The sequence below is a fragment of the Panthera leo genome, chromosome E1, assembly GCF_018350215.1.
Source record: "Panthera leo isolate Ple1 chromosome E1, P.leo_Ple1_pat1.1, whole genome shotgun sequence".
In the NCBI taxonomy this organism is placed as follows: Eukaryota; Metazoa; Chordata; class Mammalia; order Carnivora; family Felidae; genus Panthera; species Panthera leo.
In genome coordinates this window covers 40,628,778-40,656,727 of record NC_056692.1, presented here as the reverse complement: position 1 = coordinate 40,656,727, position 27,950 = coordinate 40,628,778, and the positions used below count along the sequence as shown (strand labels likewise).

The 27,950-nt window shown below is 44.4% G+C and overlaps 1 protein-coding gene and 1 non-coding gene across 6 annotated transcripts in view; both read left to right on the top strand.

Annotated features, from left to right (window-relative positions):
• The window catches only part of STAT3 (signal transducer and activator of transcription 3), a 69,447-nt gene that overhangs the window by 38,912 nt on the left and 2,585 nt on the right, over positions 1–27,950 (top strand). For 2 of the 5 annotated variants that reach the window (XM_042914538.1, XM_042914539.1), the window contains 20 exons: positions 319–417; positions 7,021–7,116; positions 7,309–7,390; positions 7,616–7,710; positions 7,862–8,013; positions 10,852–11,010; positions 11,141–11,233; positions 12,093–12,152; positions 17,157–17,186; positions 17,286–17,379; positions 17,492–17,539; positions 20,171–20,254; positions 21,083–21,181; positions 21,528–21,663; positions 22,735–22,787; positions 23,016–23,110; positions 23,227–23,366; positions 23,872–24,084; positions 27,311–27,353; positions 27,637–27,749. In XM_042914538.1, the coding sequence (XP_042770472.1) occupies positions 319–417; positions 7,021–7,116; positions 7,309–7,390; positions 7,616–7,710; positions 7,862–8,013; positions 10,852–11,010; positions 11,141–11,233; positions 12,093–12,152; positions 17,157–17,186; positions 17,286–17,379; positions 17,492–17,539; positions 20,171–20,254; positions 21,083–21,181; positions 21,528–21,663; positions 22,735–22,787; positions 23,016–23,110; positions 23,227–23,366; positions 23,872–24,084; positions 27,311–27,353; positions 27,637–27,749 (1,984 nt within the window). The remainder of the gene's footprint in view (positions 1–318; positions 418–7,020; positions 7,117–7,308; positions 7,391–7,615; positions 7,711–7,861; positions 8,014–10,851; positions 11,011–11,140; positions 11,234–12,092; positions 12,153–17,156; positions 17,187–17,285; positions 17,380–17,491; positions 17,540–20,170; positions 20,255–21,082; positions 21,182–21,527; positions 21,664–22,734; positions 22,788–23,015; positions 23,111–23,226; positions 23,367–23,871; positions 24,085–27,310; positions 27,354–27,636; positions 27,750–27,950) is intronic. The other 3 variants (XM_042914542.1, XM_042914540.1, XM_042914541.1) reach the window with 3 other exon arrangements.
• On the top strand, positions 18,287–18,359 carry TRNAK-CUU. The gene has a single exon. It is a non-coding gene; the product is annotated as a tRNA-Lys (tRNA).

Genomic DNA, 27,950 nt, shown 5'->3' with positions numbered 1-27,950 from the left:
TTTAAATGTTAAATGTTTGACCATAACTGGATACTCTTAGACAAAGTCTGTTGCCTTTGACCAGGATAACATACTGTCCAAAGACTCAGACTAACATGTCTTCAGTCACAGGTGTACAGCTCGTGACGATCTTTTTCCTGTTTGCCCCTTCATCTCCCACTGGTGGGGGTCAGGCTCTGAGGCCCTCGTTTTATTGTTTCATATAGTAGATGTAATGCTCATCAATCTATGAGGAAGTTAGCTTTAAGTTAGCAAAGTTGGATCCGCATTTCCTTAGTCTGCTGCTACTACTTTTCATTCTCTCTCTCCCACCTACAGAGCAGGTATCTGGAGAAGCCAATGGAGATTGCCCGAATTGTGGCCCGGTGCCTGTGGGAAGAGTCCCGCCTGCTCCAGACTGCGGCCACTGCAGCCCAGGTGAGCCGTGGGAAGAAACAAAGCACTATTGAAGATGTGCTTTCCTTCTGACGTTCAAAGATGTGCTTGCTCTTACCCAGTTGTTAGGGCGTGCACCGACCTCCATGGTAGAAGTGGGTGTTTTGGTGTTTTTTCTTCTATCCAATGAAAAGAATTCATTTTTTTTTTCTTGAGTATATAATGCACTCTCCTTTAAAAAAAATTTTTTTTTTTAACATTACACAATGGTACAGGGAAGAAAGTTTTACAAAAATCTGCAGTGTCACTCCCTTCCTTTATTATCTCTTCCCAGGAAACCAACATTAATAGTGTGGTATATATGGTTTCATACCTTTCTCCAGACTCATATAGATTACAGAAAATACACACACACACACACACACACACACACACACACACATCATATTTAAATGGGTTTACTTCTCTGCCTCTTGCTTTTTTCATTTAATATTATGTCATATAAATCCTTCTAAGTCCAGTACTGTAAAGCTAACTCATTTTCTTTATTTGCTCTATAATATTCTGTGGTATAGATTTGCTATACTTTATTCAATTATTCTTTCGTTGACATTTGCTTCATCCTGGTTTTTTTCCCCCCATTATAAACACTACTGCAATGTCTCCCTATACAACTTTATGTTTGCACTTTGATTTCTCTATGATAAATTTCCAGGCATGGAATTGCTGGGTCAAAGGGTGTATATATTTTAGTTTTATAGATCTAGATTCCCTTCTCTAAAGACTGTACCAGTTCACATTTGCACGAGTGGGGTATGATAAGGTACTGTTCCTGGGTGCCACCTTGGATATTATTTGAGACTGAATCATTCAGGTTCATGTGCATTTCTCTTTTGTGCTTAAGTTTGAGAATATCCTCACTAGAGCTAGAGATGTGGTTAGCCTAGGGGATAGAGAGAACATGACACTAACTTCCACTGGGAAACAGTTCCATGCCACTGGCCCCATCACTTCTGTTGTTATATGACAGACATATCACTTATATTGATATATGATAGACATATCTATCTAGAACATCTAATATATTATCTATGTAGAATATCTAAAATATCTGTAACATCCAATCTATTATGTGTGTATGTGTGGATATATCTTACTGTGTTGTGCTAGTTATCATGACCCCTTGGTTTAGAGGACGTTGTGGCCTGGGAGAAACAGAAAAATCAAACAATTTTATAATGCAATAAAATGTAAAATTAAAATATACTAAAAAAGAAGAACAAAACTTAAATAGATCAGTGACCATAAATATATATTGAAAAAAACTTTTAAAAAACTGTACACTCCCTTTCCCACCAAAAAAAGCCAATAGGCCCGATGGTTTAAAAGTTTTATTTTAACGGACTTTCATGGTATGGATTGTTCTGTTATCATTCAAACTCTTCCAAAGTCTAGAAAGAAAAGAGATGTTTCCAACTTATTTTATGAGGCTGGAATAATCCTAATATCAAAACCCAAAAAAGACAGTGTAAGTAAAGAAAATGATCACGATTTTGGTATCCTAGTTAGTGTACCAACCATGGCTTATATTCTAGGAGTGCAAGGATGGCTCAACATTAGGAATTCTATTAATGTAATTCACTAAATTAGTAAGATAAAGAAGAAAAACCCTCATTTTTGTTAGACAACAAATGTAGTGTCCATTCTAGATAAGAAGTAAGAAACTTTCTTAACACAGTAAATAAAATTTGTCAGAACTTTCTTAACACAATAAAGAATATTTGTCAGAAACCAAACAGAACAGTATGCACATGATGGAACACTAAACTATTCTCATTAAAAGCAGTTACAAGATTGAGGATGCCTCTTGCCATTAATGTTTTTCTGAAGGATTCAGCCAATACAGTAAGACAGAAAAAGGAATGAGGGCATAAATGTTGGAAAGCTAGAGACAAAATTGTCATTATTTATAGATGGATAGGGCTTCCTACAAGATCCAAGGGAGATAATTAAAAAGAAACAAAAAACAAAAAACAAAAACACCACTATTGGAGGGGCACCTGGGTGGTTCAGTCAGTTAAGTGTCTGACTCTTGATTTTGGCTTGGGTCATGATCCCACGGTACCTGGGTTCGAGCCCTGCATACACCTCTATGCTGACAGGAGCCTGCTTGCAATTCTCCCTCCTTCTGCCTCTCCCCCTCCCCTGCTCACGCTCTTTCTCTCTCTCTCTCAAAATAAATAAGCTAAGAAAAAAAAAAAGAAAAACTATTGGAACTAACAAGAGTTTAGGAAGATGAATGCATTCAGGATAAATATTTTAAGAATTTTATCTAATTTTATTTATTTATTTATTTATTTATTTATTTATTTATTTATAATTTTTATTTTATATTTTTGAGAGAGATAGAGTGCGGGGGAGGAGCAGAGAGAGAGGGAGACACAGAATCTGAAGCAGGCTCCAGGCTCTGAGCTGTCAGCACAGAGCCCAGCATGGGGCTCAAACCCACGAACTGTGACATCATGAGCTGAGCTGAAGTTGGATGCTCAACTGACTGAGCCACCCAGGAATCCCTATTTATTTCTTTCTGAGAGAAAGAGAGAGAATCCCATGAGGTTCAGAGAGAGAAGGAGAGAGAAGGAGAAGAGAGTCAGAGCCCGGAGCGGGGCTAGAGCTCACCCGATGTGGGGCTCAAACTCATGAACCGTGAGATCATGACCTGAGCCAAAAGCAAGAGTCAGACGTTCAACCGACTGAGCCAGCCAGGTGCCCCACCATCGTAACCATTTTTAAGTGTATAGGTCAGTAGTGTTAAGTTCAATAACATTATTGTGCAACCTGTCTTCAGAATGCTTTTCATCTTGCAAAAGTAAAATTCTGTACCCATTAAACAGTAGCTCTTTTTCATTCCCCTTTTATTCTAGTCACTGGCAACCACCATTCTACTTTCTGTCTCTGTGAATTTGACTACTCTGGGGACCTTATTAGAAGTGGAATCATAACACTGTTTGTATTTTTGTGACTGGTTTATTTCGCTTACCGTAATTCCTCACAGTTTATCCTTGTTATATCACATGTCAGAATTTCCTTCCTTTCTTTTTTTTTTTTTTTTTTTCAACGTTTTTTATTTATTTTTGGGACAGAGAGAGACAGAGCATGAACGGGGGAGGGGCAGAGAGAGAGGGAGACACAGAATCGGAAACAGGCTCCAGGCTCCGAGCCATCAGCCCAGAGCCTGACGCGGGGCTCGAACTCACAGACCGCGAGATCGTGACCTGGCTGAAGTCGGACGCTCAACCGGCTGCGCCACCCAGGCGCCCCTTTTTTTTTTTTTTTTTTTTTTTTTAATTTTTTTTTTTCAACGTTTTTTATTTATTTTTGGGACAGAGAGAGAATTTCCTTCCTTTCAAAGACTAAATAATGTTCCACTGTATGTATACCCCATTTTGTTTATCCATTTGTCTGTTGAGGGACACTTGGGTGACATCCACCTTTTGACTCTTGTGAATAATGCCGTTATGAACATAAGTGTACCATTTTTTTCTCTTACAAGACAAAGATGTAGCAGGAACATAGAAGAAAGGACATCTAAGTGTAACTGAGGGAGTCAGGGAAGGTATCACGGAGAGAGAGATTGTGTTTGAGCCAAGACGTAAGGCTGATTACATGTGCACCAGGCTGATGAGGAGAGAGCCCTCCAGGCAGAGAGAAGATCGTGTTCAGACAGGGAAACCTTAACGTGTGTATTCTTGGGAGGAGTGCGGAAAATTCAGCATCTGGTTGGATAAGGAATGATCAGCTAGTCAAGGGCCATATTGTGAACATCTCTTTAGTCATGCCCAACAGCTGGGCTTTGGAAGAGCAGTTTGCTGCAAGGGTCCTGTGGCCAGACTGCCTGGGTTTGAGCCCCATAGCTATGCCACTTGCTGTGGAGCCTCAGGCAATGGGGGTGTTCCTCTAGTAGGAATGACTATAGTTCCTACTTCATGGAGCTAAATTAATTCATGCCTGTAAAATGCTTAGAACGGTGCCTGACACATGTGAAATGAGCATTAACTGCTTTCTGCTGCTGCCGTCACAATCACTGTCACCATCATGATCACTGTCACCACTCCTGTAAGAAACGGGAACCCACGGAAGAACTTTAAGCGGAAACTGCTGTGCTCCGATATGGGTGAAAGGGTAACTGATAACACTCACTGTTCGAGACACTGGAGATAGGGAGGTTGTCCAGGCATCACTAGAGCTTTCTGTTGGGGAGAACCTTTATGTTTGCATCCTGTCCCATAAGATAAAAATATTCGATTTAAGCCAATTTGGGTAGAGGCTCCAACTTTATTTATCATGAGAGGTAGGTGCCCTAAGGATGTTCCCAATCTTAGAGATCAGGCGTTGGCAAACTATGCCCGTGGCTCAAATCCAGCCTGCCATGCCTGATTTTGCAAACGAAATTTTGGGGAACACAGCCACACCCATTTATGTATGCCTTGTCCGTGGTTGTCTTCATGCTGCGGTGACAAGGCTGAGTATTTACAACAGAGCCTGTATGACCCACAAAGCCAAAAATATTTACCACCTGGCCTTTTTAGAAAAAGTTGCAGCCCTTGATCTAGAACTACAAGTTGGATATTTGAGGCTTCAGCCCAGGCCCTACTGTTATTTTCTCTGTTGTCATCATCTGGCATGTTTTGAAGTGTCTCTTATGGGTAAAGCACCAGGAGATAGGAAGACGAGTAGATGTGATCCCTGCTAATCATTGCTCTCAGTCTAGTTGGGATTGAAAGTATACAGACAGTCAAAGTGAGAGAAACACAGAGGAAGATGTGAGTAATCTTGCCTACCATAGTTGAATAAGGTTTTACAGGAGAGCAAATGGTGGCACTGAGTTTGAAGGTGAATAAGTTCAGGTGTGCTTGTGCAGAAGCACATGTCAGGCAGAGCAGACAGTGTGTGGGGAGGTAGAGTGTGAAAAACATGCTGTATGTGGGGAAGAGTGGGTAGTTTGGGGTGATCGACAGGGAGGGAAGGCTGAGCTTGTTACCAGATTATGTGAAACGTCTGTCTGTGCTGGGCTGAGATGATATACCTGGAGCCAGTGGTTTTTACAAGGGTACTCGAGGCGGGCTTCTGTGGGTGGTAATCAATCACATCCTTTCCCCTTTAAGTGCAATGGCAATTTAGAAATAGACGTGGCAGTCAAACACAGACTAAAATATCTGCTGTGCTGTTGGTCAAATGAGACTGGAAAACATAGTTTGGGCAGGTAACCATGAGGGATTTCAGATGCCTGCCCCTGTGTTAGATGTTGGGATGGAGAGATTGGGTTTGCAGAGCAGTATACATCCATGTGGAGTTTCAGAGACCATAGACTAATACCCACTTAACACTGAGAGATAGATCTTTAGAACCACTTCTAGAAACCAGGCCCTCGCTCCTGCCCTGGGGGTGCCCCAGGAAGGCAGAGGTGGAGGAGAGAGGCACCAGCTAACATGCTGGGTTCTTCGAAGATCTGTGAGTGCAGAGTGTTTCTCTTAATCTCACCGATCAGATGAGTCACTCCCCCTATGAAGAGAATAAATAGGGGTGGAGGTTGCCTTCCCTAAACTTCTCAGGGAAGTTTGTGTTCTCTGGACTTGGATGGGGGCCGTGGGAGAGGGAGAGAATGGATCCCTCTAGAACTGGCATGTTTGGATCACTTTTGAAGACTCCTGGTAGCAGTATAGAGAACAGATTAGAAGTCAGAGAGATCAGTAGTTGGGGCTTGACATGAGCCAGCGGCACAAATAGAGATCTGTTTGCAAGATTACAGAACCTAAAGCCAGGAGAATCCGGTGACTCAGTGTGAAGTCTGTCTTTGAGAATTTCTGCTTTGAAAAACTGGGTCTATAATGTCTTTCCTAGACTCTCAATTCCGTTCTGTTGATGGATTCCTCAGTCCTATGCCAGCACAGACTGTCTTGATCACTGCAGCTTTTATGTGGTCTTTTAAAAAATTTTTAATTTATTCGTCTTAAGTAATCTCTACACCCAACATGGGGCTCAAATTCACCACCCTGAGATCAAGTGCTACACGCTCCTTTGACTGAGCCAGCCAGGAGCCCGGATTTTCTATTACTTTGATAGAATTTACCATGTTTATATTCCAGGGGCTCTCCGACCTTTTCAAGGCACCACCCTTCCCTTCTCCCCTGAGGTATTCTCTCTTCATGTAGCATTTTGCCTCGGGAACAGTGGTTTTTTATTATCCCGCAAAAACGTGTCGGGCACCACCTACACTAAATGGGCATCGAAAATCTGCTGTCATAATTGTTCTGAATTTTTTAACATACGTTACCTAGGATGAAGTTTTTGCAGGTAGGGACCATGTCTTAGCTCAACATGTGGTCTCCTAGGGCGACACAGAGTGGCTTTTTAGTGTGGCCTGGGGCAAAAAAAGGCCAGGACATGGGCAAAACTACGGGAGAGCCTCCTGGGCACCGTGCTGATGATGCCCGGCACGCTGCCTCTGTTTCCCTTCCCCTCACGGCGGCAGCAGCACCTCGGCCAGACGGGAAGGGTGTGGGTGGGATGGAGACTGGACAGAGGTGCTTTTTTTTCCCCCATGTTTCCTGCATTCACACGGGTGTTCGCTCTCTTATTTGGCAGCAAGGGGGCCAGGCCAACCACCCCACGGCCGCCGTGGTGACGGAGAAGCAGCAGATGCTGGAGCAGCACCTGCAAGATGTTCGGAAGCGAGTACAGGTGAAGCAAGTCGTGGGCAGGAAGCCTTTCCTTGGGGACATTGCCTGTGGGTCCTGCGTGTGTCTCTGTTGAGGTTTTGGCTTCATTTTAATTCTCAGAAACTTTCTTTTCCCTCTTCCCCCGGGAAAATCTTTTTTTTTTTTTTTTTTTTTTTTTTACTTCTATTTTTCTTTTTTGTTGTGTCTTAAACAGGACCTAGAACAGAAAATGAAAGTCGTAGAGAATCTCCAGGATGACTTTGACTTCAACTATAAAACCCTCAAGAGTCAAGGAGGCAAGTGACTATTAGAGACGTTAAAATCTGCTGTAGAAAGTGAGTTACTTGAGTTTCAGGACTTCTGTGTCTGGCGTCCCATTCAGACTTTGCGGCAGGGGCGGGGGCGGGCGTTGGCACACGGGGGTGGGGGGGTGGGGGGTGGGGGTAACCGGTGCCTCCGGGAGCCAGGTGTGAAGCGTGCCAGTATCCCGTCAGGTCAAGGAGGTTTTCCTTCATCCGCAGACATGCAGGATCTGAATGGAAACAACCAGTCCGTGACCAGGCAGAAGATGCAGCAGCTGGAACAGATGCTCACGGCGCTGGACCAGATGCGGCGCGTAAGAGCATCCCCCTCACCTGCGCGGCCGCCACGCCTTGTGGCAGACCTTGGCTGGTTTCTGATAAGCTCCTTTTCTGGAAGTGACTAAAGAGTGTGGTTAGAGACGGTCTGAGGAAATGTTTTCTGACTTTGTTTGGGTTTCCAACCAGAGCATCGTGAGTGAGTTGGCGGGGCTGTTGTCAGCCATGGAGTATGTGCAGAAGACGCTCACGGACGAAGAGCTGGCTGACTGGAAGAGGCGGCAGCAGATTGCGTGCATCGGGGGCCCGCCCAACATCTGCCTCGACCGCCTAGAAAACTGGTAAGAGGTGAAAGAGACGTGTTCCCTTTCTTTCTAGAAAGCTGTGCTGAAATCCTGATCGTAACTGCAGGCCTCCGGGGTTGGTGCTCCGTCTCCAAGGTGGAGACTTTTTTATATTCAAATCGAGTCTGAGAGTCTAAAGAGTTTCACCTTTTTGGACACCTTTTTTTTTTTTTTTTAATTTTTTAAATGTTTATTTTTTTGAGAGACAGAGACAGAGTGTGAGCAGGGGAGAGACAGAGAGAGAGAGGGAGACACAGAATCCGAAGCAGGCTCCAGGCTCTGAGCTGTCAGCGCAGAGCCCAATGTGGGGCTTGAACTCACGTGAGATCGTGACCTGAGCCTAAGTCGGATGCTTAACTGACTGAGCCACCCAGGCACCCCTCGACACCTTTTTGATAAAAATGTGTTTATGTTACTATATTTTAAGTATATATATATATATATATATATATATATATATATATATATATATATATTTTTTTTTTTTTAATTTATTTTCAAGTTAGTTAACATACAGTGTAGTATTGGCTTCAGGAGTAGAACCCAGTGATTCGTCTCTTACATATAAGCATGTTTTATTTAATAGCTTAAATAAAGCTTTTGGTGTAACTATGTGGCACAGACTAAAGTTTGAGTTTTAGTTATTTTAATAATCTAAAATAATACATGCTCTTTATAAAGGAAAAAAATTCAAATACAAAAAATTAATAGAAAGAGGAAAAGTCTTTTAAAAAACCAATCATTCAGAGGTACCTATAGTTAAAATTTCAATGACCATTCCTCTGGACGTTTGTTATCGTACATATATATGTAAACAGAGTCATCATCTACATTTTCTTTCTTTTTTTTTTAATGTTTTTATTGATTTTTGAGACAGAAAGAGACAAAGCATGAGCAGGGTAGGGGCAGAGAGAGGGGGAGACACAGAATCTGAAGCGGGCTCCAGGCTCTAAGCTGTCAGCATAGAGCCCGATGCAGAGCTCGAACTCACAAACTGTGAGATCATGACCTGAGCCAAAGTCAGACGCTTAACTGACTGAACCACCCAGGCACCCGTCTTTTTTTTTAATTTTGGTTATCTTTTTTAAATTTTTAAATTAAAAAAAATTTTTTTAAGTATATTTATTTATTTTGAGAGGGAGAGGGAAAGAGAGAGAGAGAGAGAGAGGAAGAGAGAGAATCCCGAGCAGGTTCCACACCATCAGCACAGAGCCCTATGTGGGGCTTGATCTCACAAACTGTGAGAACACAACTTGAGCTGAAATCAAGAGTCAGACACTCAACCAGCTGAGCCACCCAGGCGCCCCTTGGTTACCTTTTTTTTTTTTAATGTTTGTTTATTTATTTTGAGATGGTTGCAGAGAGAGAGGTAGAGAGGGAATCCCACGCAGGCTCTGTGCTGTCAGCACAGAGTCCGACACAGGACTCAGTCTCATGAACGCTGAGATCATGACCCAAGCCAAGATAAAAAGTCAGACGCTTAACTCACTGAGCCACCCAGGCGCCCCAGTGGGATCATTCTTTATCTGCTCTTTTGCTTTCATTCATGCAGCAGGTCTTGGTGAATATCCCTGATGTGCAAGGCCCAACAGTGAACATGATGCACCAGCTTAAATTATGAGAAACTTGGCATAAAGGGGAACCACCAGACACGTAGAGCATGAAATTGGAAATTTAGGATAGCTCTGCCTGAGAAAGCCTGTTTGTTCATATCCTCACTAACCCTGAGTTTTGTCAACTTACTGAAAGCTGTTTTAAGTGCTTTCTGATCAGGGAACCAAAAAGCTTGAGTTCTGGAAATAGGAGAATGGAAGTGCCAGAAGAGAGTCAGGGAGCCCAGAAATCCCAGCAGCTGCCCTGTTCCTTACCCCCGCCCCCAACCCTAAAATCTTTTACTTTCTCTCTTTGAGGTCTTTTAGTCTTTATTAATCATGTAGTTCAACCCCTTCTTTCATGCAAGGGGACATCGAGGTCCGCATGGTGAAGGGACCTGGCCAGGATTGCTCAGACATTGAGCGGCAGAACGAGCTCAAACCCATCTTCTTGGGCCACCTAATTGTCAGCCTTTCCCCAGTCCCCACATTTTGGTCCAAAGACAGGTTAGGATGAAGACAGTGGCAAATTTCATATTTCCCATTCTCCATTGCTGGGTTCTAATGCTTGTTACCTCCTGATGATAACTCTGTTCATGCTTCTTAGGGGTATGTTTTAACACTTCTTCCTTATGCCTAGCTCCCTCTCTGAAATGTTAAATTTGAGGAAGGTATTATTTAAAGTAATAATAATAAAGAAATTCCCTTTTGCTTATTTTCGTTTTTATTTTTTTAACATTTTTTTTAATGTTAGTTACTTTTGAGAGAGAGACAGAGAGAGAGAGAGACAGAGCACAAGCAAGGAAGGGGCAGAGAGAGAGGGAGACACAATCCAAAGCAGGCTCCAGGCTCTGAGCTGTCAGCACAGAGCCCGACACGGGCTCAAACTCATAAACCATGACCTGAGCCAAAGTCAGACGCTCAACAGACTGAGCCATCCAGGCGTCCCTATTTTATTTTTCAGTAAGCTCTATGCCCAACGTGGGGCTTGAACTCAGGGCTTGACCCGGAGATCAGCTGTCACGTGCTCTGCCGCCTGAGCCAGCCAGGCTCCCCCCACCCACCGCCGCTTTTTCTTATTTAATGCCAATGATTTATGCTATGTATATTTTACCACAATAAAAAAAAAAAATGACCCTTTCTTATTTTAGGGGACTGCACGGTGGTGGGATTCCCTTCCCCTTCTCTAACTCTCACCTGTGCCGCACTCAGGTGACTGGTAGCTTTCTTATTTTATTGGCAGGATAACCTCATTAGCGGAATCTCAACTTCAGACCCGCCAACAAATTAAGAAACTGGAGGAGTTGCAGCAAAAAGTGTCCTACAAAGGGGATCCCATTGTACAGCACCGGCCAATGCTGGAGGAGAGGATTGTGGAGCTGTTTAGAAACTTAATGAAAAGGTAACTTAGAATTCTTTCTCTCATCACTGCCCCTCCCCCGCCACATACACCTCCTTCACTTTGGAGGCACAGGGCAAAGACTGTTTCACCAGGAAGCTTATGGACTGCCGTCCTTCCCTGTGCCTTTCAGTGCCTTTGTGGTTGAGCGGCAGCCCTGCATGCCCATGCATCCCGACCGGCCATTGGTCATCAAGACTGGCGTCCAGTTCACTACCAAAGTCAGGTGGGCCCTGTCCTTCCTCTTCTGGTAGATACATCATTGAGGGATGCTCTTAGGATGAAAGAGAGTTGGTGGCCAGGGTTGTTCTTTCCAGGCATCACAGGCGATGGTATGGTGGGTATGGAATTTGTTGGCATAATATCAACTTGCCCTTTGACTCTTCTGTCAGAAGTTAAGGAACGGTTACCTCTTTTCGAGGTTACGTGGGCATCTTCCTGAAATTTCGAGCCCACGGTCTTAGTTCGTTGTGTCTCCTTCTGCCCTGCGAGGGAGGCAAAATAATGCTGGTTATTTTCTGTTCTCTGAGCCTACTTTTCCCTGAGGATTTTAAGGGAAAGAGAAAGGCTTAGTGATCTAGAAGCTAAGAGGTAATTAGAGCAGGTGGGTGGTGAGCCTGGAGGGTGGGGTGTGACTTTCACACCCAAGTCAGAACAGGTGCTTTGGGGTTTGCCCTTCCGTAGTGAAATTTCCCTCTTCAGAAGCTTGGTGTATGGCGTTAGGTTTCAGGTTTAATAGAAGGAATACCTGCTGCAGAGCACGTATTCCCGTAATATTTCTCATGAAATGGCTTTTATTATCCTTTGCTGAATCTCTCACAACCTTGTCCAAGTTCGGATTTCTTAGGCTTTCTTTCAGGACCTCTTGACCTGAAGGGGTGATACTCAACATAAGGTCAAAGACGGCACTAAGCAGGAAGAGGGATTTGGGATTGTGCTTCATTCACCTTTTAGAAATAAAGCGTTGTGAATTTTATATTCCTTCAAGTAGACGTTGCTGGGGGAGCCTACTGACTTTTCTTTGAAACTGATTTTTTTTTTTCCTTTACTCAGAAACTTTTTTTTTCCCCTCTTTTTTGAAATAGATTGCTGGTCAAATTCCCTGAGTTAAATTATCAGCTTAAAATTAAAGTGTGCATTGACAAGTAAGTACTCCGTATCTTTGCTCTTTTTTTCTCTTTTTTTCAAATGAGAGACAGAGAAATGAGAACTTTAACAGATACCATGTGAACTTAGAGACTATTTCCATTCAAGGAGCTTCATTTATTGAACAAAAATTGTCAGAAGCCTTGCCCTGACCAAAACCACAAAGCTAGTGGTACAGATATGAGTTTCAATTGCTATTGTGACTCTGGGTCCCTCTTTTTCTTTAATTTTTTACTTGTAAGTGTAATTTATGCATATAAATTATGCATAAATTATGTCATATAAAACCCTGACTATATGGGGAAAAGTTGATGGTTTTTATTGTTCCACACTTCACCACGCAATGGAATACATCCTTTTCTTTGTTGTTTTTTTTTTTTTTTTTTAATGTTTGTTTATTTTTGAGAGAGAGACAGAATGTGAGCAGGGGAAGGGCAGGGAGGGAGACAGAATCCGAAGCTGGCTCCAGGTTCTAAGCTGTCAGCACAGAGCCTGACGTGGGGATCGAACGAACCCGTGACCCGCGAGATCATGACCTAAGCCAAAGTCAGATGTTTAACCAATTGAGTCACCCAGGCACCCCTCGGGTACATACTTTTCAAAATTTGGCAATACCTTTCAAAAATTAAAATGCACATATACTTTGAAGAGGTTTGAAAAAGGAAAATGCATCCTTAATTTTTGGTGACGTAATTATTTATCTGGAAATCATGAAGAGAGTGAACTGGAAAGTAATTACTAATGAAATAAGGGACTTGAGGAAGGTGGTAGTCTTTTTTTTTTTTTTTTTTTTTTTTACATTTATTTATTTTTGAGAGATAGAGACAGAGCACAAGTGGGGGAGGGGCAGAGAGACAAGGAGACGCAGAATCAGAAACAGGCTCCAGGTTCTGAGCTGTCAGCACAGGGGCTCGACGTGAGGCCCAGACTCACAAGCCATGATAGGACCTGAGCTGAAGTCGGACGCTTAACCAACTGAGCCACCCAGGCGCCCAGGAAGGTGGTAGTCTTAATAAAAATAAACAAAAATTAATAACTTCAACCACATATTAGCATAATCTCACAATAAGCAACAAAAGTAAAAAATATATTGTGATAAACGTAACAGAAATGTGTAAGATCTATTTGAAGAAAATTATGAAATTTTATGAGGAGGGGATATTGTAAAAAGTGATAAGACAGATCATATTCCTGGATTGTGGATTTTTATCATAAAGATGTTAATTCTTCTCAGTTAACATGGCACCAAGCAAAATGTGAGTAGAATTTTTTAAACCTTTGACTTGCTTTTCAAGTTGTATCTTAGATGAGAAAAATAAGCAAAGAAAGGTTTTTTAAATTTTTTTTTAACGTTTATTTTTGAGAGAGAGAGAGACAGAGTGCAAGTGGGGGGAGGGGCAGAGAGAGAAGGAGCTAATCCAAAGCAGGCTCCATAGCACAGAGCCCAATGCGGGGCTCGAACTCAGGAACTGTGAGATCATGACCTGAGCCGAAGTCAGACACTTGACTGATTGAGGCACCCAGGTGCCCCTGTTTTTTGTTTGTTTTTTTTTTTTAAAGGATGTATTTGGGGGCATCTGGGTGGCTTAATAGGTTAAACATCAGACTCTTGGTTTTGGCTCAGGTCATGATCTCACAGTTCGTAAAATGGAGCCCAGCATAGAGCTTTGCGCTGGGTGTGGAGCCTGCTTAGGATTCTCTCTCCCCCTCTCTCTGCCCTTTCCCCATTCACGTATGTGTGCGCTCTTTCTCTCTCTCAAAATAAATAAATAAACTTAAAAAAACAAATATTTATAAACATAAATAAAGAAAATAAAAAAGGGGTGTGTTATTTTTAATTATGATAAAAAAATTTAATATATAAAATTTACCTTCTTGATTATTTTTTTTAATTTTTTTTAATGTTTATTTATTTTTGAGACAGAGAGAGACACAGCATGAGCAGGGAAGGGGCAGAGAGAGAGAGGGAGACACAGAATGTGAAGCAGGCTCCAGGCTCTGAGCTGTCAGCACAGAGCCCGACGCGGGGCTCGAACTCATGAACCGTGAGATCATGACCTGAGCCAAAGTCGGACGCTTAACCGACTGAGCCACCCAGGCGCCCCACCTTCTTGATTATTTTTAAGTGTATGGCGTTGTGTATATTCACACTGCTGTGCAGCAGATTTCCGGAACTACTTCCTTGTGCGACATGGAAACTTTACATGCGTTGAACAACAAATCCCCATTTCCCTATCCTCCTAGCCCCGGGCAACCACCATTTTACTTTCAAAAACATTTTTTTAGTGACTAAAAATAATGGGAAGCTGCCTTGCCAGACGTTAAAATGTATCACAGAGTTTCAGTTACTAAATGTGTGTGTTACTAGGGCAGGAACAAACTAATCATGGCAGCAAAATCTTGAGTCCAGAAATGGGCTTCAAGTTTATATAAATAATTAATATACGTTAAAAATGACATGTCAAATCAGTTAGTAAAGGATGGAGTATTCAGGAAGTAGTTTTGGGACAACCTGATATTGGGGGCAGGGGGGATTTGAATGAGAAATTAGAGTTTTATGTTTCGCTGTCCATCGGATGTATTTATATGTTTCAGCTAATGTATCTTAAAAGCATAGGTGAACGTATAACATAATGATGGCAAAATGGCAAAATGGTACAACCATTCTGGGAAAAGAGCTTGGCAGTTTCCTACAAAGTTAAACATGTACCTACCCTATAAGCCTACCATTCCACTCTTCAGTATTAACCCAAGAGAAACGAAAGCATATGTGCACGCAAAGGGCTGTACGTAAATGTCCATTAACAGGCGAGTGAATAGACACCTTGCGGCATATATGTAAGTAGCTTGCGCTGACCGATTGCTCCACTGTTGCTTCGTAATTTGTGGTCTGTCCATAAATGAAATATCACTTCCCAATAAAGAGGAATGAACGTTGATACCAGCCACACATGAGAAATCTCAAAATAATTACACTGAGTGAAGGAAGCCAGACCAAGAGAAAAGAATACATACTTCATTCGTATAGAATTCTAGAAATACAAATGCACCTATAGTGACTGAAAGCAGACCAGTGATTGCCTGGGGACAAAGGTGGGGTGGAGTGTGGGATTGGGAAATGGATTACAAATGGGCTTGGGGAAACTTTGGGGACGTTGGGTGTGTTCATCACCTTGTTTGGGCTGATGATTTCATAGGTGTGTGTAGTATATATAGGTGTGTGTCAAATCTTATCCAAATACATTTTCAATAGTGTACTTTATTATTCATCAATTACATGTGAAAGCTGTGACGCAAAAAAAAGTTTAAAAAAAAAAAGGCTATATAGGTTAAACATGAGAGAGAATTTCCTGGTAACATGGACTCTTAAGTTATAAACTGTGATATATGGGGGGGCGCCTGGGTGTCTCAGTCGGTTGAGTGTCCAACTTCGGCTCAGGTCATGATCTCACCACTCCTGAGTTCGAGCCCCGCGTTGGACTCTGCTGACAGCTCAGCGCAGAGTCTGAAGCCTGCTTCAGATTCTGTGTCTCCCTCTCTCTCTCTGCTCCTCCTCTGCTCATGCTGTGTGTGTGTGTATGTCTCAAAAAGTAAATAAACATTAATAAAAAATTCTTTTTAACCTGTGATATATGGAAAGATATCTTCTGAATGGTTTAAAATTTGACCAATTTTAATCTGTAAACCGACACGAAATACTCTATTTAATAAATAGTAGCTATATTCATGAATATGTAGCAATGGAGAAGTACTTTTAAAAGAGTACTAAAATAATAGGGGCACCTGGGTGCCTCAGTCAGTTGAACGTCCAACTCATGGTCATGGGATCAAGTCTCACGTTGGGCTTTTCACTGAGTGTGGAGCCTGCTTGGTATTCTCTCTCTCTCTCTACCCCTTTGCCCCTCTTCCCCGCTTACTCGCTCTCACTCTCGCTCTTTCTCAAAAAAAAAAAAAAAAAAAAAAAACACTTTAAAAAGTAATAAAATAATAAGAAAGGAAAAGACTGAGAAATGTGACTATATAAAAAGCTGTATGTTTGGGGTGCCTGGGTGGCTCAGTCGGTTAAGCGTCCAACTTCAGCTCAGGTCACGATCTCACGGTTCGTGAGTTCGAGCCCCGTGTCGGGCTCTGGGCTGATGGCTCAGAGCCTGGAGCCTGCTTCCGATTCTGTGTCTCCCTCTCTCTCTGCCCCTCCCCCGTTCATGCTCTGTCTCTGTCTCTGTCTCAAAAATAAATAAACGTTAAAAAAAAAAAAAAAAGGCTCAATATTTAAAAAAAAAAAAAAAAAAAAAGCTGTATGTTCAAACACATAGAGCTGAAAGACCGGACAGGCTAGGAAGATTGTTTCCAGCTAATATGAAATGGGACGATTTGAGTTACAGGGAGTAGTAAACCTTTACAGAAAACCCAGTGTGGCTTAAATAATAAGGAAATTTGCAGCCCAGTATAACTGGAAATGCAGAGTTAGGGCAAGTTCCTGACAGTGAGATCAGTGACTCACTTATGTCATCCTGGACCCAGAATCTTCCGTGTGCCTTCCCCGCCATCATAAGTATCACTGGCTTTGTGAGGTTCCCTTCTGAGTTGCAGTATAAGTAAGGTCATATGCTTCCTTGCTCATGTTCAGTTGAAGCTATGGAAAATAAATCCAGCCCATGTTGTAATTCCTTCCCAGTCTGAGACAGCGTAGGTCATGTCCTCGCCCTGGGACCACCACACCGTGGAGTGCTATGTTCTGATGTACTTAATGAACAATCAGGATCCCCTGGAGGCGGGGACTGGAAGGATACCTGAGCAGATGCAAGGGTCTATTGGGAGGGGGAAATTGATATTGGGCAGGCTTGTACAGGGTTGTCGTATTTCACGTACAAAATGTAATTGAATCGTTTACAGAAATTCCCAGGAGAACAGTGGTTTTTTTCCAGCAGAGTACATTACGGATAGAGTAGACTTTTCGAAGAAACGGGGCCAGTCTTATTAACACCAGTTTATATTCTTAACAGAGACTCCGGGGATGTTGCGGCTCTCAGAGGGTGAGTTCAGCCTAAAGGCTTCCTTTTGATCTGTTTAATCTGACTTTGTCCTCTGGCTGCTCCATCACCTGTGTGGTTGGTTTTTCTCCTGTGATTCAGATCCCGGAAATTTAACATTCTGGGCACAAACACGAAAGTGATGAACATGGAAGAGTCCAACAACGGCAGCCTCTCTGCAGAATTCAAACATCTGGTACATGGAGAAGCCTGGGTCCCCTTCTCCAAGGGCACCTGGCGGAGGGAGAGGGGGGGTGGGGGTGGGGGGGAGCCTCACGTGACCCAGGTGCTCTCTGCTTTTCCTACAGACCCTGAGAGAGCAAAGATGTGGTAACGGGGGCCGAGCCAATTGTGATGTAAGTTTTTTGGGGGACGAAACCAACTGGGAGGGTTTTCTTTAATGGGGAGGGAAAAAGAGCCTTCTTATTGGCCTGAATTAGAGACTCCAACCTGTGGTTAAACTGTAGTCATTTGGAAAAGTCACCATGTGTCAAAAATGACATGGTCAGAAGTCACTCTGCCTTGGAGTTCTCTGGCTTGGAGCATTTTCTTGATTGTCCTGGGAGTTGGCTCATCTTTAAGGAGGGGTGGAAAGTCCCTGGCTGACTTACCCACACCCATTTAGTGGAAAAGAAGCTTCCACCTTGCCTGGGGCTTTCCAAATTCCCCTTCCAACTCCTGCCAGCTGAGACTGCCTGGCTTCATTTTTGGTGTCCTCATTTTCTCACTGAGGTGGGATAGAAGGTTGTAATAAATCTGAATTAAAAATTTAAGAAAAAGAATAAAACCTGTTCCCCTTATTTCTATTATTCTCTTCCTCCATTTGATTCAGATTACGGGATTCTCAGTGTCAAGAATAAACTTAAATAAAACAGGCAAATGTGACCAAAACTAGTTTTTAATCATTTAAAAAGATTGTGATAGTCTATTCTTTTTCTGGTATTTGTGCCCTGCCCATTCTTTCCTCTTCTCTAAAATGTAGCAGGCCTTTAGCGAGAAAAAGTGCATTTATGATGCTTCACTGTAAAGAGTGAAGGAGTCTATATACAACAACATAGAAAAATGTATGTGGCATATTTGTTTAGAAAAGCAAGATGCAGGGTGCCTGGCTGGCTCAGTCGGTAAAGTGTGTGACTCTTGATCTCAAGGTTGTGAGTTCAAGCCCCATGTTGGGCATAGAGCATACTTAAAAAAAAAAGAAAGAACAAGCAAGATGCAAAATAATTCGAGTAGAATATTAGCATATTTGTTTAAAAAGTGTACTATACTGTTTTTGTTCTATTCACATATGCAATACAAAATTCTCCAGGTGGGGAGGTGGGGTGCCTGGTTGGCTCTGTCAGTTAAGCTTCTGACTCTTGATTTTGGCTCAGGTAATGATCTCACAGTTTGTGCGTTCAAGTCCCACGTTGGCGCAGAGCCTGCCTGGGATTCTTGGTCTCTCTCTCTCTGCCTTTCCCCCACTCACAAGTGTGACTCCTCTTCCCCCCCCAAAATAAAGAAATAAACTTTATTTTATTTATTTTTTAATGTTTCTTTTTGAGAGAGAGAGAGCTCACGCGTGTGTACGCGCGCAAGTGAGGGAGGGACAGGGAGAGAGAGAGGGAGACAGAATCTGAAGTGGGCTCCAGGCTCTGAGCTGTCAACACAGAATTCAACTTGGGGCTCAAACTCATGAACCATGAGATCATGACCTGAGCCGAAGTCAGATGCTTAACCCACTAAGCCACCGGTTGCCCCAATAAATAAACTTAAAAAAAACAACAACATTCTCGAGGAATGTATACCAAACAATGCTTATGTATTTATTTTGCTGTTAGTATCTAAGATTATGCTGTCTCTGTAATATTTGCATTCTAAAGTTGATTTATTATTTTTTTTAAGTTTATTTATTTTAAGGGAGAGAGAGAATGCCAAGCAGGCTCTGCACTGTCAGCACAGAGCCCGACACAGAGCTTGAATTCACGAACTGTAAGATCATGACCTGAGTCAAAATCAAGAGTCGGGATGCTTAAGCGACTGAGCCACCCAGGCGCCCTGTGATATTTGCATTTTAAACTGAACATATGTTATTTCTATAGTTAGGAAAAAGATAGTGTTTGAAAAACGAATTGAAATTGTGTCTCTGAGAATTCATTGAGAAGTCTTACCGAAAATAAGGTTGCCATATTGCTGGTGGCAGTATAAATTGTCACTTCAGAAAACAACTGGACATAATAAAAAAATGAACGTACTCTACAAACCAGCAGTGCCACTCCCAGGATTTAACAATAGAGAAATCTTTGCACATGTGCACCAGGGGACATGTGCAAAATGTCACAGCAGCCTGATTGTAAACCCTAAATATAACCCAGATACCATCGTTGCTAGAGTAGATAAAGGATTCGTGGTAGAGTCATATGATGGAATGCTCTAGAGCTGTGAAAATGAACAACAGCAAATTCATACAACCCCATGGATGCAAAAAGCGAGTCCTAAAGAATATATAGGGTACGGTTTGTGTAAGGTTCACAGACCTCTAAAACTGAACACTGCATACAGTATTTAGAGAGATAAATACAGTAAAACCCTAAAGGAAAACTGGGAAGCGATAAACCCAAAAGACAAAATAACGGTTACATCTGAGGGAGGAGGGACCAGGGAAGGGCATGGGGAAGGGCATCCTGAGCATCTCCGTGGTGATGATCTTTTCCTTAAACTGGGTAGTGGGTACAGATGTTCATTGTTTTGATTTTCTGTGCACCTTACCCATTTGGTAAATAACCTATTGGGTCTATAGTATTGTAATAAAACCAGTAAAAGATGAGGTTGAAGATCGTAGCACTGAAGAGGGCGTGTTCTCAGTGTTGTGTCCCTGCTGTGTCCATGGCCTCCCGGTGGATCACCCTTCTTGGTGCAATGAGGCTGTGGCATTCACTCTCCTCAGCTATGGCTGTTAGTATCCAAGGCCATTCTCTCTGAGGAAGAGGGTGCCCTTCTCGTTGTAGGCCTCCCTGATTGTCACCGAGGAGCTGCACCTGATCACCTTTGAGACTGAGGTGTATCACCAGGGCCTCAAGATTGACCTTGAGGTGAGTTTTGCCACAGAGTTGGGACAGGGCTGCATGCAGGGGTGATTCAGGACAAGAACTTCTAGTTGGGATTTTTTCTACAGAAGGTAGAATGATGTATATGCTTTATATATTGTGTTCTTGCAATAAAGTAAGCTAGAGAAAAGATAATGTTGCTAAGAAAATTGTAAGAGAAAATACGTTTATAGGACTGTACTCTAGATCAAGAAAAATCATCCATGTATAAGCGGACCCGTGCAGTTCAAACCCATGCTGTTCAAGGGTCAACTGTATACTCAGCTTTCAGTATATGAAAGTACTGAAATTGTAATTAATTAATATATTATTAATCTGTGCATAGAAATGGTAATGGACTCTATAAAGTTTGGGCAAAACAGGCTTTTTAGACAGCCACTGTTTTTAGTGTACAGGAAATCATGGCATTTGCATTCTCTTCTATCAACTTTCTTCATCTTTAAATTAAAGCTATACCTGGAAAAGCAAGAATCCTAGTCTTTGCCTACTGAGACCTGTCTGTTTAACGGGCAGATGCAGCTTCAATTCTCGGAGGGTGCCTCCCAGGTTTTATAAACGGGGAGTCGGTGGACTGCGAGTCCAGCTTTGAGCACGTCAGATCTTTTAAGTTCCTGGTTGTGTCCTGTGACCCGCACTTGGCATTCTCTCCACTCTGGGCGTTGAGCTGACTCAGCCGAGTTCCTCCCTAAGGGCTGGCAGTAGGTGTGATTTAAGGCACATTCTTTTATTCGAAACCTGCAGGTCTGACTGAAGAGACGTTTGAAGCTGTGAGGGCCCTCTGCCTCCCCAGCTTATTCCCCCCTCTCTCCACAGACCCACTCCTTGCCGGTTGTGGTGATCTCCAACATCTGTCAGATGCCTAATGCCTGGGCATCTATCCTGTGGTATAACATGCTGACCAACAACCCCAAGGTAAGCGCCCATCCTTCGGAAGCCATTGTCGCGGTCCTAGCGTGGGTCACCAAGCACCACCGTCTCCATCTAAACGAGCAAATGTGTTGGGGCGCCTGGGTGGCTCAGTCGGTTGGGCGTCCGACTTCGGCTTGGGTCGTGATCTTGCGGTCCATGAGTTCGAGCCCCGCGTCGGGCTCTGTGCTGACCGCTCAGAGCCTGGAGCCTGTTTTGGATTCTGTGCCTCCCTCTCTCTCCCTGACCCTCCCCCGTTCATGCTCTGTCTCTCTCTGTCTCAAAAATAAATAAACGTTAAAAAAAAAAAATTAAAAAAAGAATAAATGAGCAAATGTGTCGTTTTCAACAGAACGTGAACTTTTTCACCAAGCCCCCAATTGGAACCTGGGATCAAGTGGCTGAGGTGCTGAGCTGGCAGTTCTCCTCCACCACAAAGCGAGGCCTGAGCATCGAGCAGTTGACGACGCTGGCAGAGAAGCTCTTAGGTCAGCATTTTCCCCCTTTTCCCTGCTGCCCTCCTCAGAGAAGGAGTCTGGCCTGTGGGGCTATTCATTCAGGAAAATTTGCTGAGCCAGACACTGTCCTGGGGCCTGAAAACATGTGCTCCAGCAGTTGGGGAGGTGGGGTGGAGGAGAGATAGAGATGCACGGGAAGCTTGCCTCCCGGTGATCATTTCTGAGGTGGGAGGCAGATTTCTTTTCTCTCGGTGGCTGGACCCCTCACCCTTCCAGAGCACTACTTCGGCTAACCTTAGGAAGCTATTTAAATCAAAAAAAATTTTTTTAAGTTATTTTTAAGTTATTTTAAGTTATTTTTCATATTTGTGAGAGAGACAGAGACAGAACACGAGCAGGGGAGGAGCAGACAAACGGAGACAGAATCTGAAGCAGGCTCCAGGCTCTGAGCTGTCAGCATAGAGCCCGACACGGGGCTTGAACTCATGAGCAGTGAGATCATGACCTGAGCTGAAGTCGGACGCTCAACCGACTAAGCCGCCCAGGCGCCCCAGGAAGCTATTTTTTAAGTGCATGTTAGAAGACAGAGGCCAAAGCTTGACGTCCATGTCCATTTCTTCAATAAACTGTAGGCTTGTTTTTATTTTTTCCTCTGGGAAAAAAAAATTTAGTGGACTGTTTTATTTTACATGCTACCTGGACTGTAAGTAGCCTTATCCTGTGCCACCGCCAAATGTGACCCTCTAACACTGTCAGTTTATTACTGTGTGCTGCTGGTCCCTGAGCACCAGCTGCCACCACATGAGGCTAGGAAGAGTGGGGGGGTGGGGGGACGGACCCTCGATACGTCATCCACCACCTCTGCTAGTCTAAACAACAACGCAGGTGATCACACGATGGGATTTTGTACATCTGTGTACATGTGTGTACCTGTGTGTGCACACATACATGGACACAACGGTGGGAACCTTTAAAGACACGAAAACCGATGGTGACTTGGCCCACTGTGGGACAGATGTGCATGAATGTATGTTCTGTCTTGAGAAATAAAATCCTTGATTTGAAGCTGGAAGTTACACTGCTTTATTCTTTTTCTTGCAGGACCTGGTGTGAACTATTCAGGGTGTCAGATTACGTGGGCTAAATTTTGCAAAGTAAGCCATCTTGTTAAATCCTTGTCGCTGCCAAGTGGGAGCGGGAGGGACGCCCACCCGTGAGGTTGTCGGGGACGGCACTGGGCCTGAAGGCTGTAGACTCATGGTCTAGCGGCCCATAGGCCCTACTTGAGGGTAGATGGGCCTGGGGATTTTGGTGGCACTGTGTCCCTAAGAAGGAAAAGGCTGGGATAGTAGACTTGGCTTTCTCGTTATTCTTCTCTTTAGGAAAACATGGCCGGCAAAGGCTTCTCCTTCTGGGTCTGGCTAGACAATATCATTGATCTTGTGAAAAAGTACATCCTGGCTCTTTGGAATGAAGGGTAGGTTGAAGCTCTTGTGTCCGGCAGAGTGCACATGGGTAACACGTCACCTGCTCTCAGCAGGCCAGGGGCGGGACCCCATCAGCCCGGATCTTGTTGCTGTTCTTTGGCTCCAGGTACATAATGGGTTTTATCAGTAAGGAGCGGGAGCGGGCCATCTTGAGCACCAAGCCCCCAGGCACCTTCCTGCTAAGATTCAGTGAAAGCAGCAAAGAAGGAGGTGTCACCTTCACTTGGGTGGAGAAGGACATTAGCGGTAAGTTTGACTCTCACCCGCCCCACCTGGTGGCAGTTACTGCTTCCGCTGTGGCCACTGCTAGTTTCAAGTACCTATTGCCCCCTAGTGGGCAAAGATGGCTTCGCACTCCCCTGCCTTGGACTTGTAAAAACATTTTTCAGTGACTTCTTTTCTTCCAAATTCTTTCAGCTGGAGGATTGTTTGGCAATTTTGTTTTGCTTTCTTCAGGAGCTAATATTTGCCTACAAATTTCCGATTTAAATCTCATTCTTCATCTCCTTTCTAATTTACCCTGTTAATCTATCTCATGCAAGTAGTTATTCAGGTATATTGCTGACGACCCAACTGGGTAACCTCTCCAGAAGCCAGCTGAACATTTTTATAGTGCCAGGTGACTGGGTAGGATATTCGAGGCTCAAGAACTAGGTTGGCATAAGCCATTCCCTTTCAAGGAAAAATAAATCAGGTAGTTTTCTCTTAAGATTACCTGGCCATTATCCTCCCTTCCCATATCCGATGACAGGCAAGACCCAGATCCAGTCCGTGGAACCATATACCAAGCAGCAGCTGAACAACATGTCGTTTGCTGAAATCATCATGGGCTATAAGATCATGGATGCTACCAACATCCTCGTGTCTCCGCTGGTTTATCTCTACCCGGACATTCCTAAGGAGGAGGCGTTTGGAAAGTATTGTCGACCAGAAAGCCAGGAGCATCCTGAAGCTGACCCAGGTAGTTGTTGATTTTCTGCGTTGGGCACTTTTTCTGGGAAAAAGTGGGAAATTGCAGGATTCTTGGGGGATAGGTAGGTCACTGCCCAAAGAGCCTGGTGACCTTTATTCCTCTTATGGGAAATAAGCACTCAGTAGTGAGTGCTTTTTGGTCGTGGCTGTTAGGGTTGGAGAGAGGAGGGGCATCAAAGTCACTTGTCTCTGTCCTACAGAGAACCCAGCAGGCTAAACGGGGAAATAGACACACACACTTAACTCACCCCAAACATCTAAAATACTGCCGAGAGAGCGCGAGGACAGAATTCTTAAGTAACAGGATGCCCTGCCAGCACACCGCTTCTTACACTGGAAGGTTTGGGACTCAGACTTGAGTCTAGCATGTTTCCTTTTCCCCATCGCTGAACAATGTGAGCAGTGTCGAGCGGGATGGAGAAAGGCTTTCTGGAGGAAATGAGTGTTAGCAGCACTGGAACGTGGGTTTACGAGCAGAGCGGGGAGGGGTGGGGGGCGTGGTGATTGAAGAGGAGCCTGTAAACGGTGGGAGGGCGCGGAATTGGGATTGAGAACATGCAGCTATTGAAATAAAGCGGTTGTTTAATGTGCAAGAGCACAGGTGTCTATGTAAGTCGTATAGCAAATGTTTCATAGTAAGTTTGTAACCATTAGTCGTGGGCAAGGAGAAGCAGCCCCTCTGGTCTGTGCCTTTGGCACTTGCTGATTTGGCTCTCTGCGTTCTTCTCTGTCCAGATCCTGTTGGGGAGTCTGTGATTTGCCATTCTTTGTTTTTATTTAACTTCCCTTAGTTGGAGAGCTCTTTGAAGTGGTCCTTTGAGGGTAGCTTCCACCCCAGTTGCTTTTGGAAAAATTGTCTTTGTGCAAAGAGCTCACACGCACATTCCCACCTGTTCACAGAGATCCCGTGCGAGGAATTTCTTGGATGGGGAAGACTGGGACTTGGAAGAAGGAACTTGAGTTACTTGGCAATTGACTTTCCTCTTCCCTTTGTTCTGGTGTTGGGTTTTATTCATACTGTAGAAGAGCTAACTCTCACTTCCTGTCTGCTACTTATCTTTCTTTCCAGCTGGGCTTCAGTTGGGAGATCTGTTTATCAGCCCTGACACTCTACTCTTTGTTCCTTCTGGTGAGGACATTTAGGTCCAAGTGCTGGTCCCTTTGGCTCATTTTGCTTTCAAGATCCAAGTTCCCAATTGAGGCTGTGTCCTCTGTTATCATCACCCATCCTGTGTGACCAGGAAGCAAGGTCCTTTCCTGCTTGGAGTCACTAGTGTTTTCTCAGGGGCAAGACCCCCCCACCCCCACCCCACCCCGGCACAAGAGAGAGGAACTAGTGACTTGAGTGCTTTGCCAGCCTCCCAGGGAGGCAGGTGTATGCAGTGGGCACTGAGGGGCTTGGGGTGGCAGGAGCGAGGCGATGGGGGGGGGGGGGGTGTGCCAGTGGAGCCCCTGCATTAAAGTGGGAGTCCTCGGGGACGTGGATCTGTGCCTGTTTCCTCCCATTTTCCATCATGAAAATATTTTTGTCCCCAGGGATAGATGATCTTCCCAGGACCCTTCCTTCCTCCTTACTTCTCCACCAGACCCCACACAGTATTTCCTGATGGCTTGAGGGAGAGAGTCCCTTTTTAGAAATGACAACCCCCTTACCTCACAAATTGGATGAAGTATATGTACAACCTTGTACACAGCCAGAGCTCGGCGTTTAGTCCTGTTTCTCCTTTGCTTCTGCTCTTGCTGAATCTGAGGCTGAAGCTAGTTTTCTCAGCTACCTTGATCACTGGGGAACTAAATCCTTTTCTGTCTGAGATGTCAGCTCCCCTCAGGTCTGCGCCACAGTGGATTTAGAAGACACCAGAACCCTGCCTGGGTACATCTTTGGATTCTGCACCGTATGAATCTTATTTCTTGGCCAAAAATAACCTTGGTTGGCAGTCCAGTGACCCCTGACAATGCCTTTTCTCAGATTGTCACCATACTTTCTGATCCCTTGGTCTGTCTATAAACCTCAAACTTTTTTTTTTTTTTTTTTTTAAATTTTTTTTTTTCACCGTTTTTTATTTATTTTGGGGACAGAGAGAGACAGAGCATGAACAGGGGAGGGGCAGAGAGAGAGGGAGACACAGAATCGGAAACAGGCTCCAGGCTCCGAGCCATCAGCCCAGAGCCTGATGCGGGGCTCGAACTCATGGACCGCAAGATCGTGACCTGGCTGAAGTCGGACGCTCAACCGACTGCGCCACCCAGGCGCCCCTCAAACTTTTTAACTGTGCTTCTCTCGGCCCACTCACCGGGCCCCATGCCCCCCAAGTGATTTGTTCACCTGACTCTCCCAGATGTCGTGCCAGTATTCCAAGTCTCCTGGACCTCTTGGTGTAAACATTGAGCACCTAAAATTCATTTATTCCGGTCCTCACATTTCTAAGTATGGAACAAGAATTACAAATGACGGAGATGGATGCCTCCCTCTTCCGCCTCCCTCTTGGTGTAGAAAGTGCTTCGCTCCAGGTCTCCTAGCTGCCGAAGACATAACGAGGCCTTGGCCTCCTGTTTTCCAGCCCAGAGTCGACGGTGCTGCAATACCAGCCAGCCTCCCTTTATAAAGCGGCCGCTTTTTGTGCGGTGTAGTTACCCAACTGGGGGGTTACTCCTACACTCACCTAAAAATGTGGTAGAGGCAGATCAGTGCCATAGGAATGGAAGGTGTGACCCTGGGCTTTGGAAATGCATTAGCAATCTGCATATTCTCTTCAAGACTTGCTGACTTTGGTGTCCCAGCAGGACGGGGGTGTTGGAGCCCAGACTGCATAGGCTCCGTTCCTGCATGCAGAGAAGTTACCTAAGAGAGTCGACCAGGCCAGAATACGATCCTCAGACCACACACAGGCAGTTAAATGTTCACATCATCTAGGGAAAGAATGAACACACAAAGGTGGCATTGGTCTAGGCTCAGGTGGGACAAGGGTGTGTGCTCAGAAGTCTCTGCAGCTCTGGAAAGCGTAGCAGCAAGAACTGAACTACCCAGCTGCAAGCACCTAGAACATCAGATAGTACATAGTGGTGGAGGGGGCAGCCCTGAGGGGAGACAGGTTCAAAACGATCTCCGCTCAAGGATGGAGGGAGGGGCAAGTCTCCCCTGATGAGGCGGCCGGCTTCCACCTGCCCTCTACTCACAGTGGGGTCACCTTAGTAAGCCCCAGTTTTCTTCTTCCCAGGTGCTGCCCCATACCTGAAGACCAAGTTTATCTGTGTGACACCGTAAGTGGCTTCCCTTCTAAATTTGGCCTTCATTTCTGGTGTCCTCAGTTATCCCGGGAGTAGGACACTGGGTGAGAGCTACCCTGAGAGGGGCTGGAATGCCCTGGGCTACGCGTAGTACTCAGAGTGACCCTGTGTGTTTAAAAAGCTTGAGCTTTTATTTTTCTGTTGGAGACCAGAGTTTGATGGCTTGTGTGTGTGTGTTTTGTTCTTTTTTTTTTTTTCTCCATTGTGTCTTGTCAACCCGGCCCTTTCCCCTCCTGCTGCTCCCCATTTCCTACAGAACGACCTGCAGCAATACCATTGACCTGCCGATGTCCCCCCGCACTTTAGATTCATTGATGCAGTTTGGAAATAATGGTGAAGGTGCTGAACCCTCAGCAGGAGGGCAGTTTGGTGAGTATTTGGTCGACAGACCTTGTCCTTGGGAGGGAAGTGTGCCCCCTTTGTGTGCCGGGCCCACGGTCCCACGCACAGAGCCCAGAGCTGGCCATGCAGACTGGTAGAGAGAGGTCCTAGAGCCGCGCTGTCCCTTGGAAACCAAACGTGCACCACGCACGTAAGTGCGACTTTTTAAATAACCATATTAAAACCAGT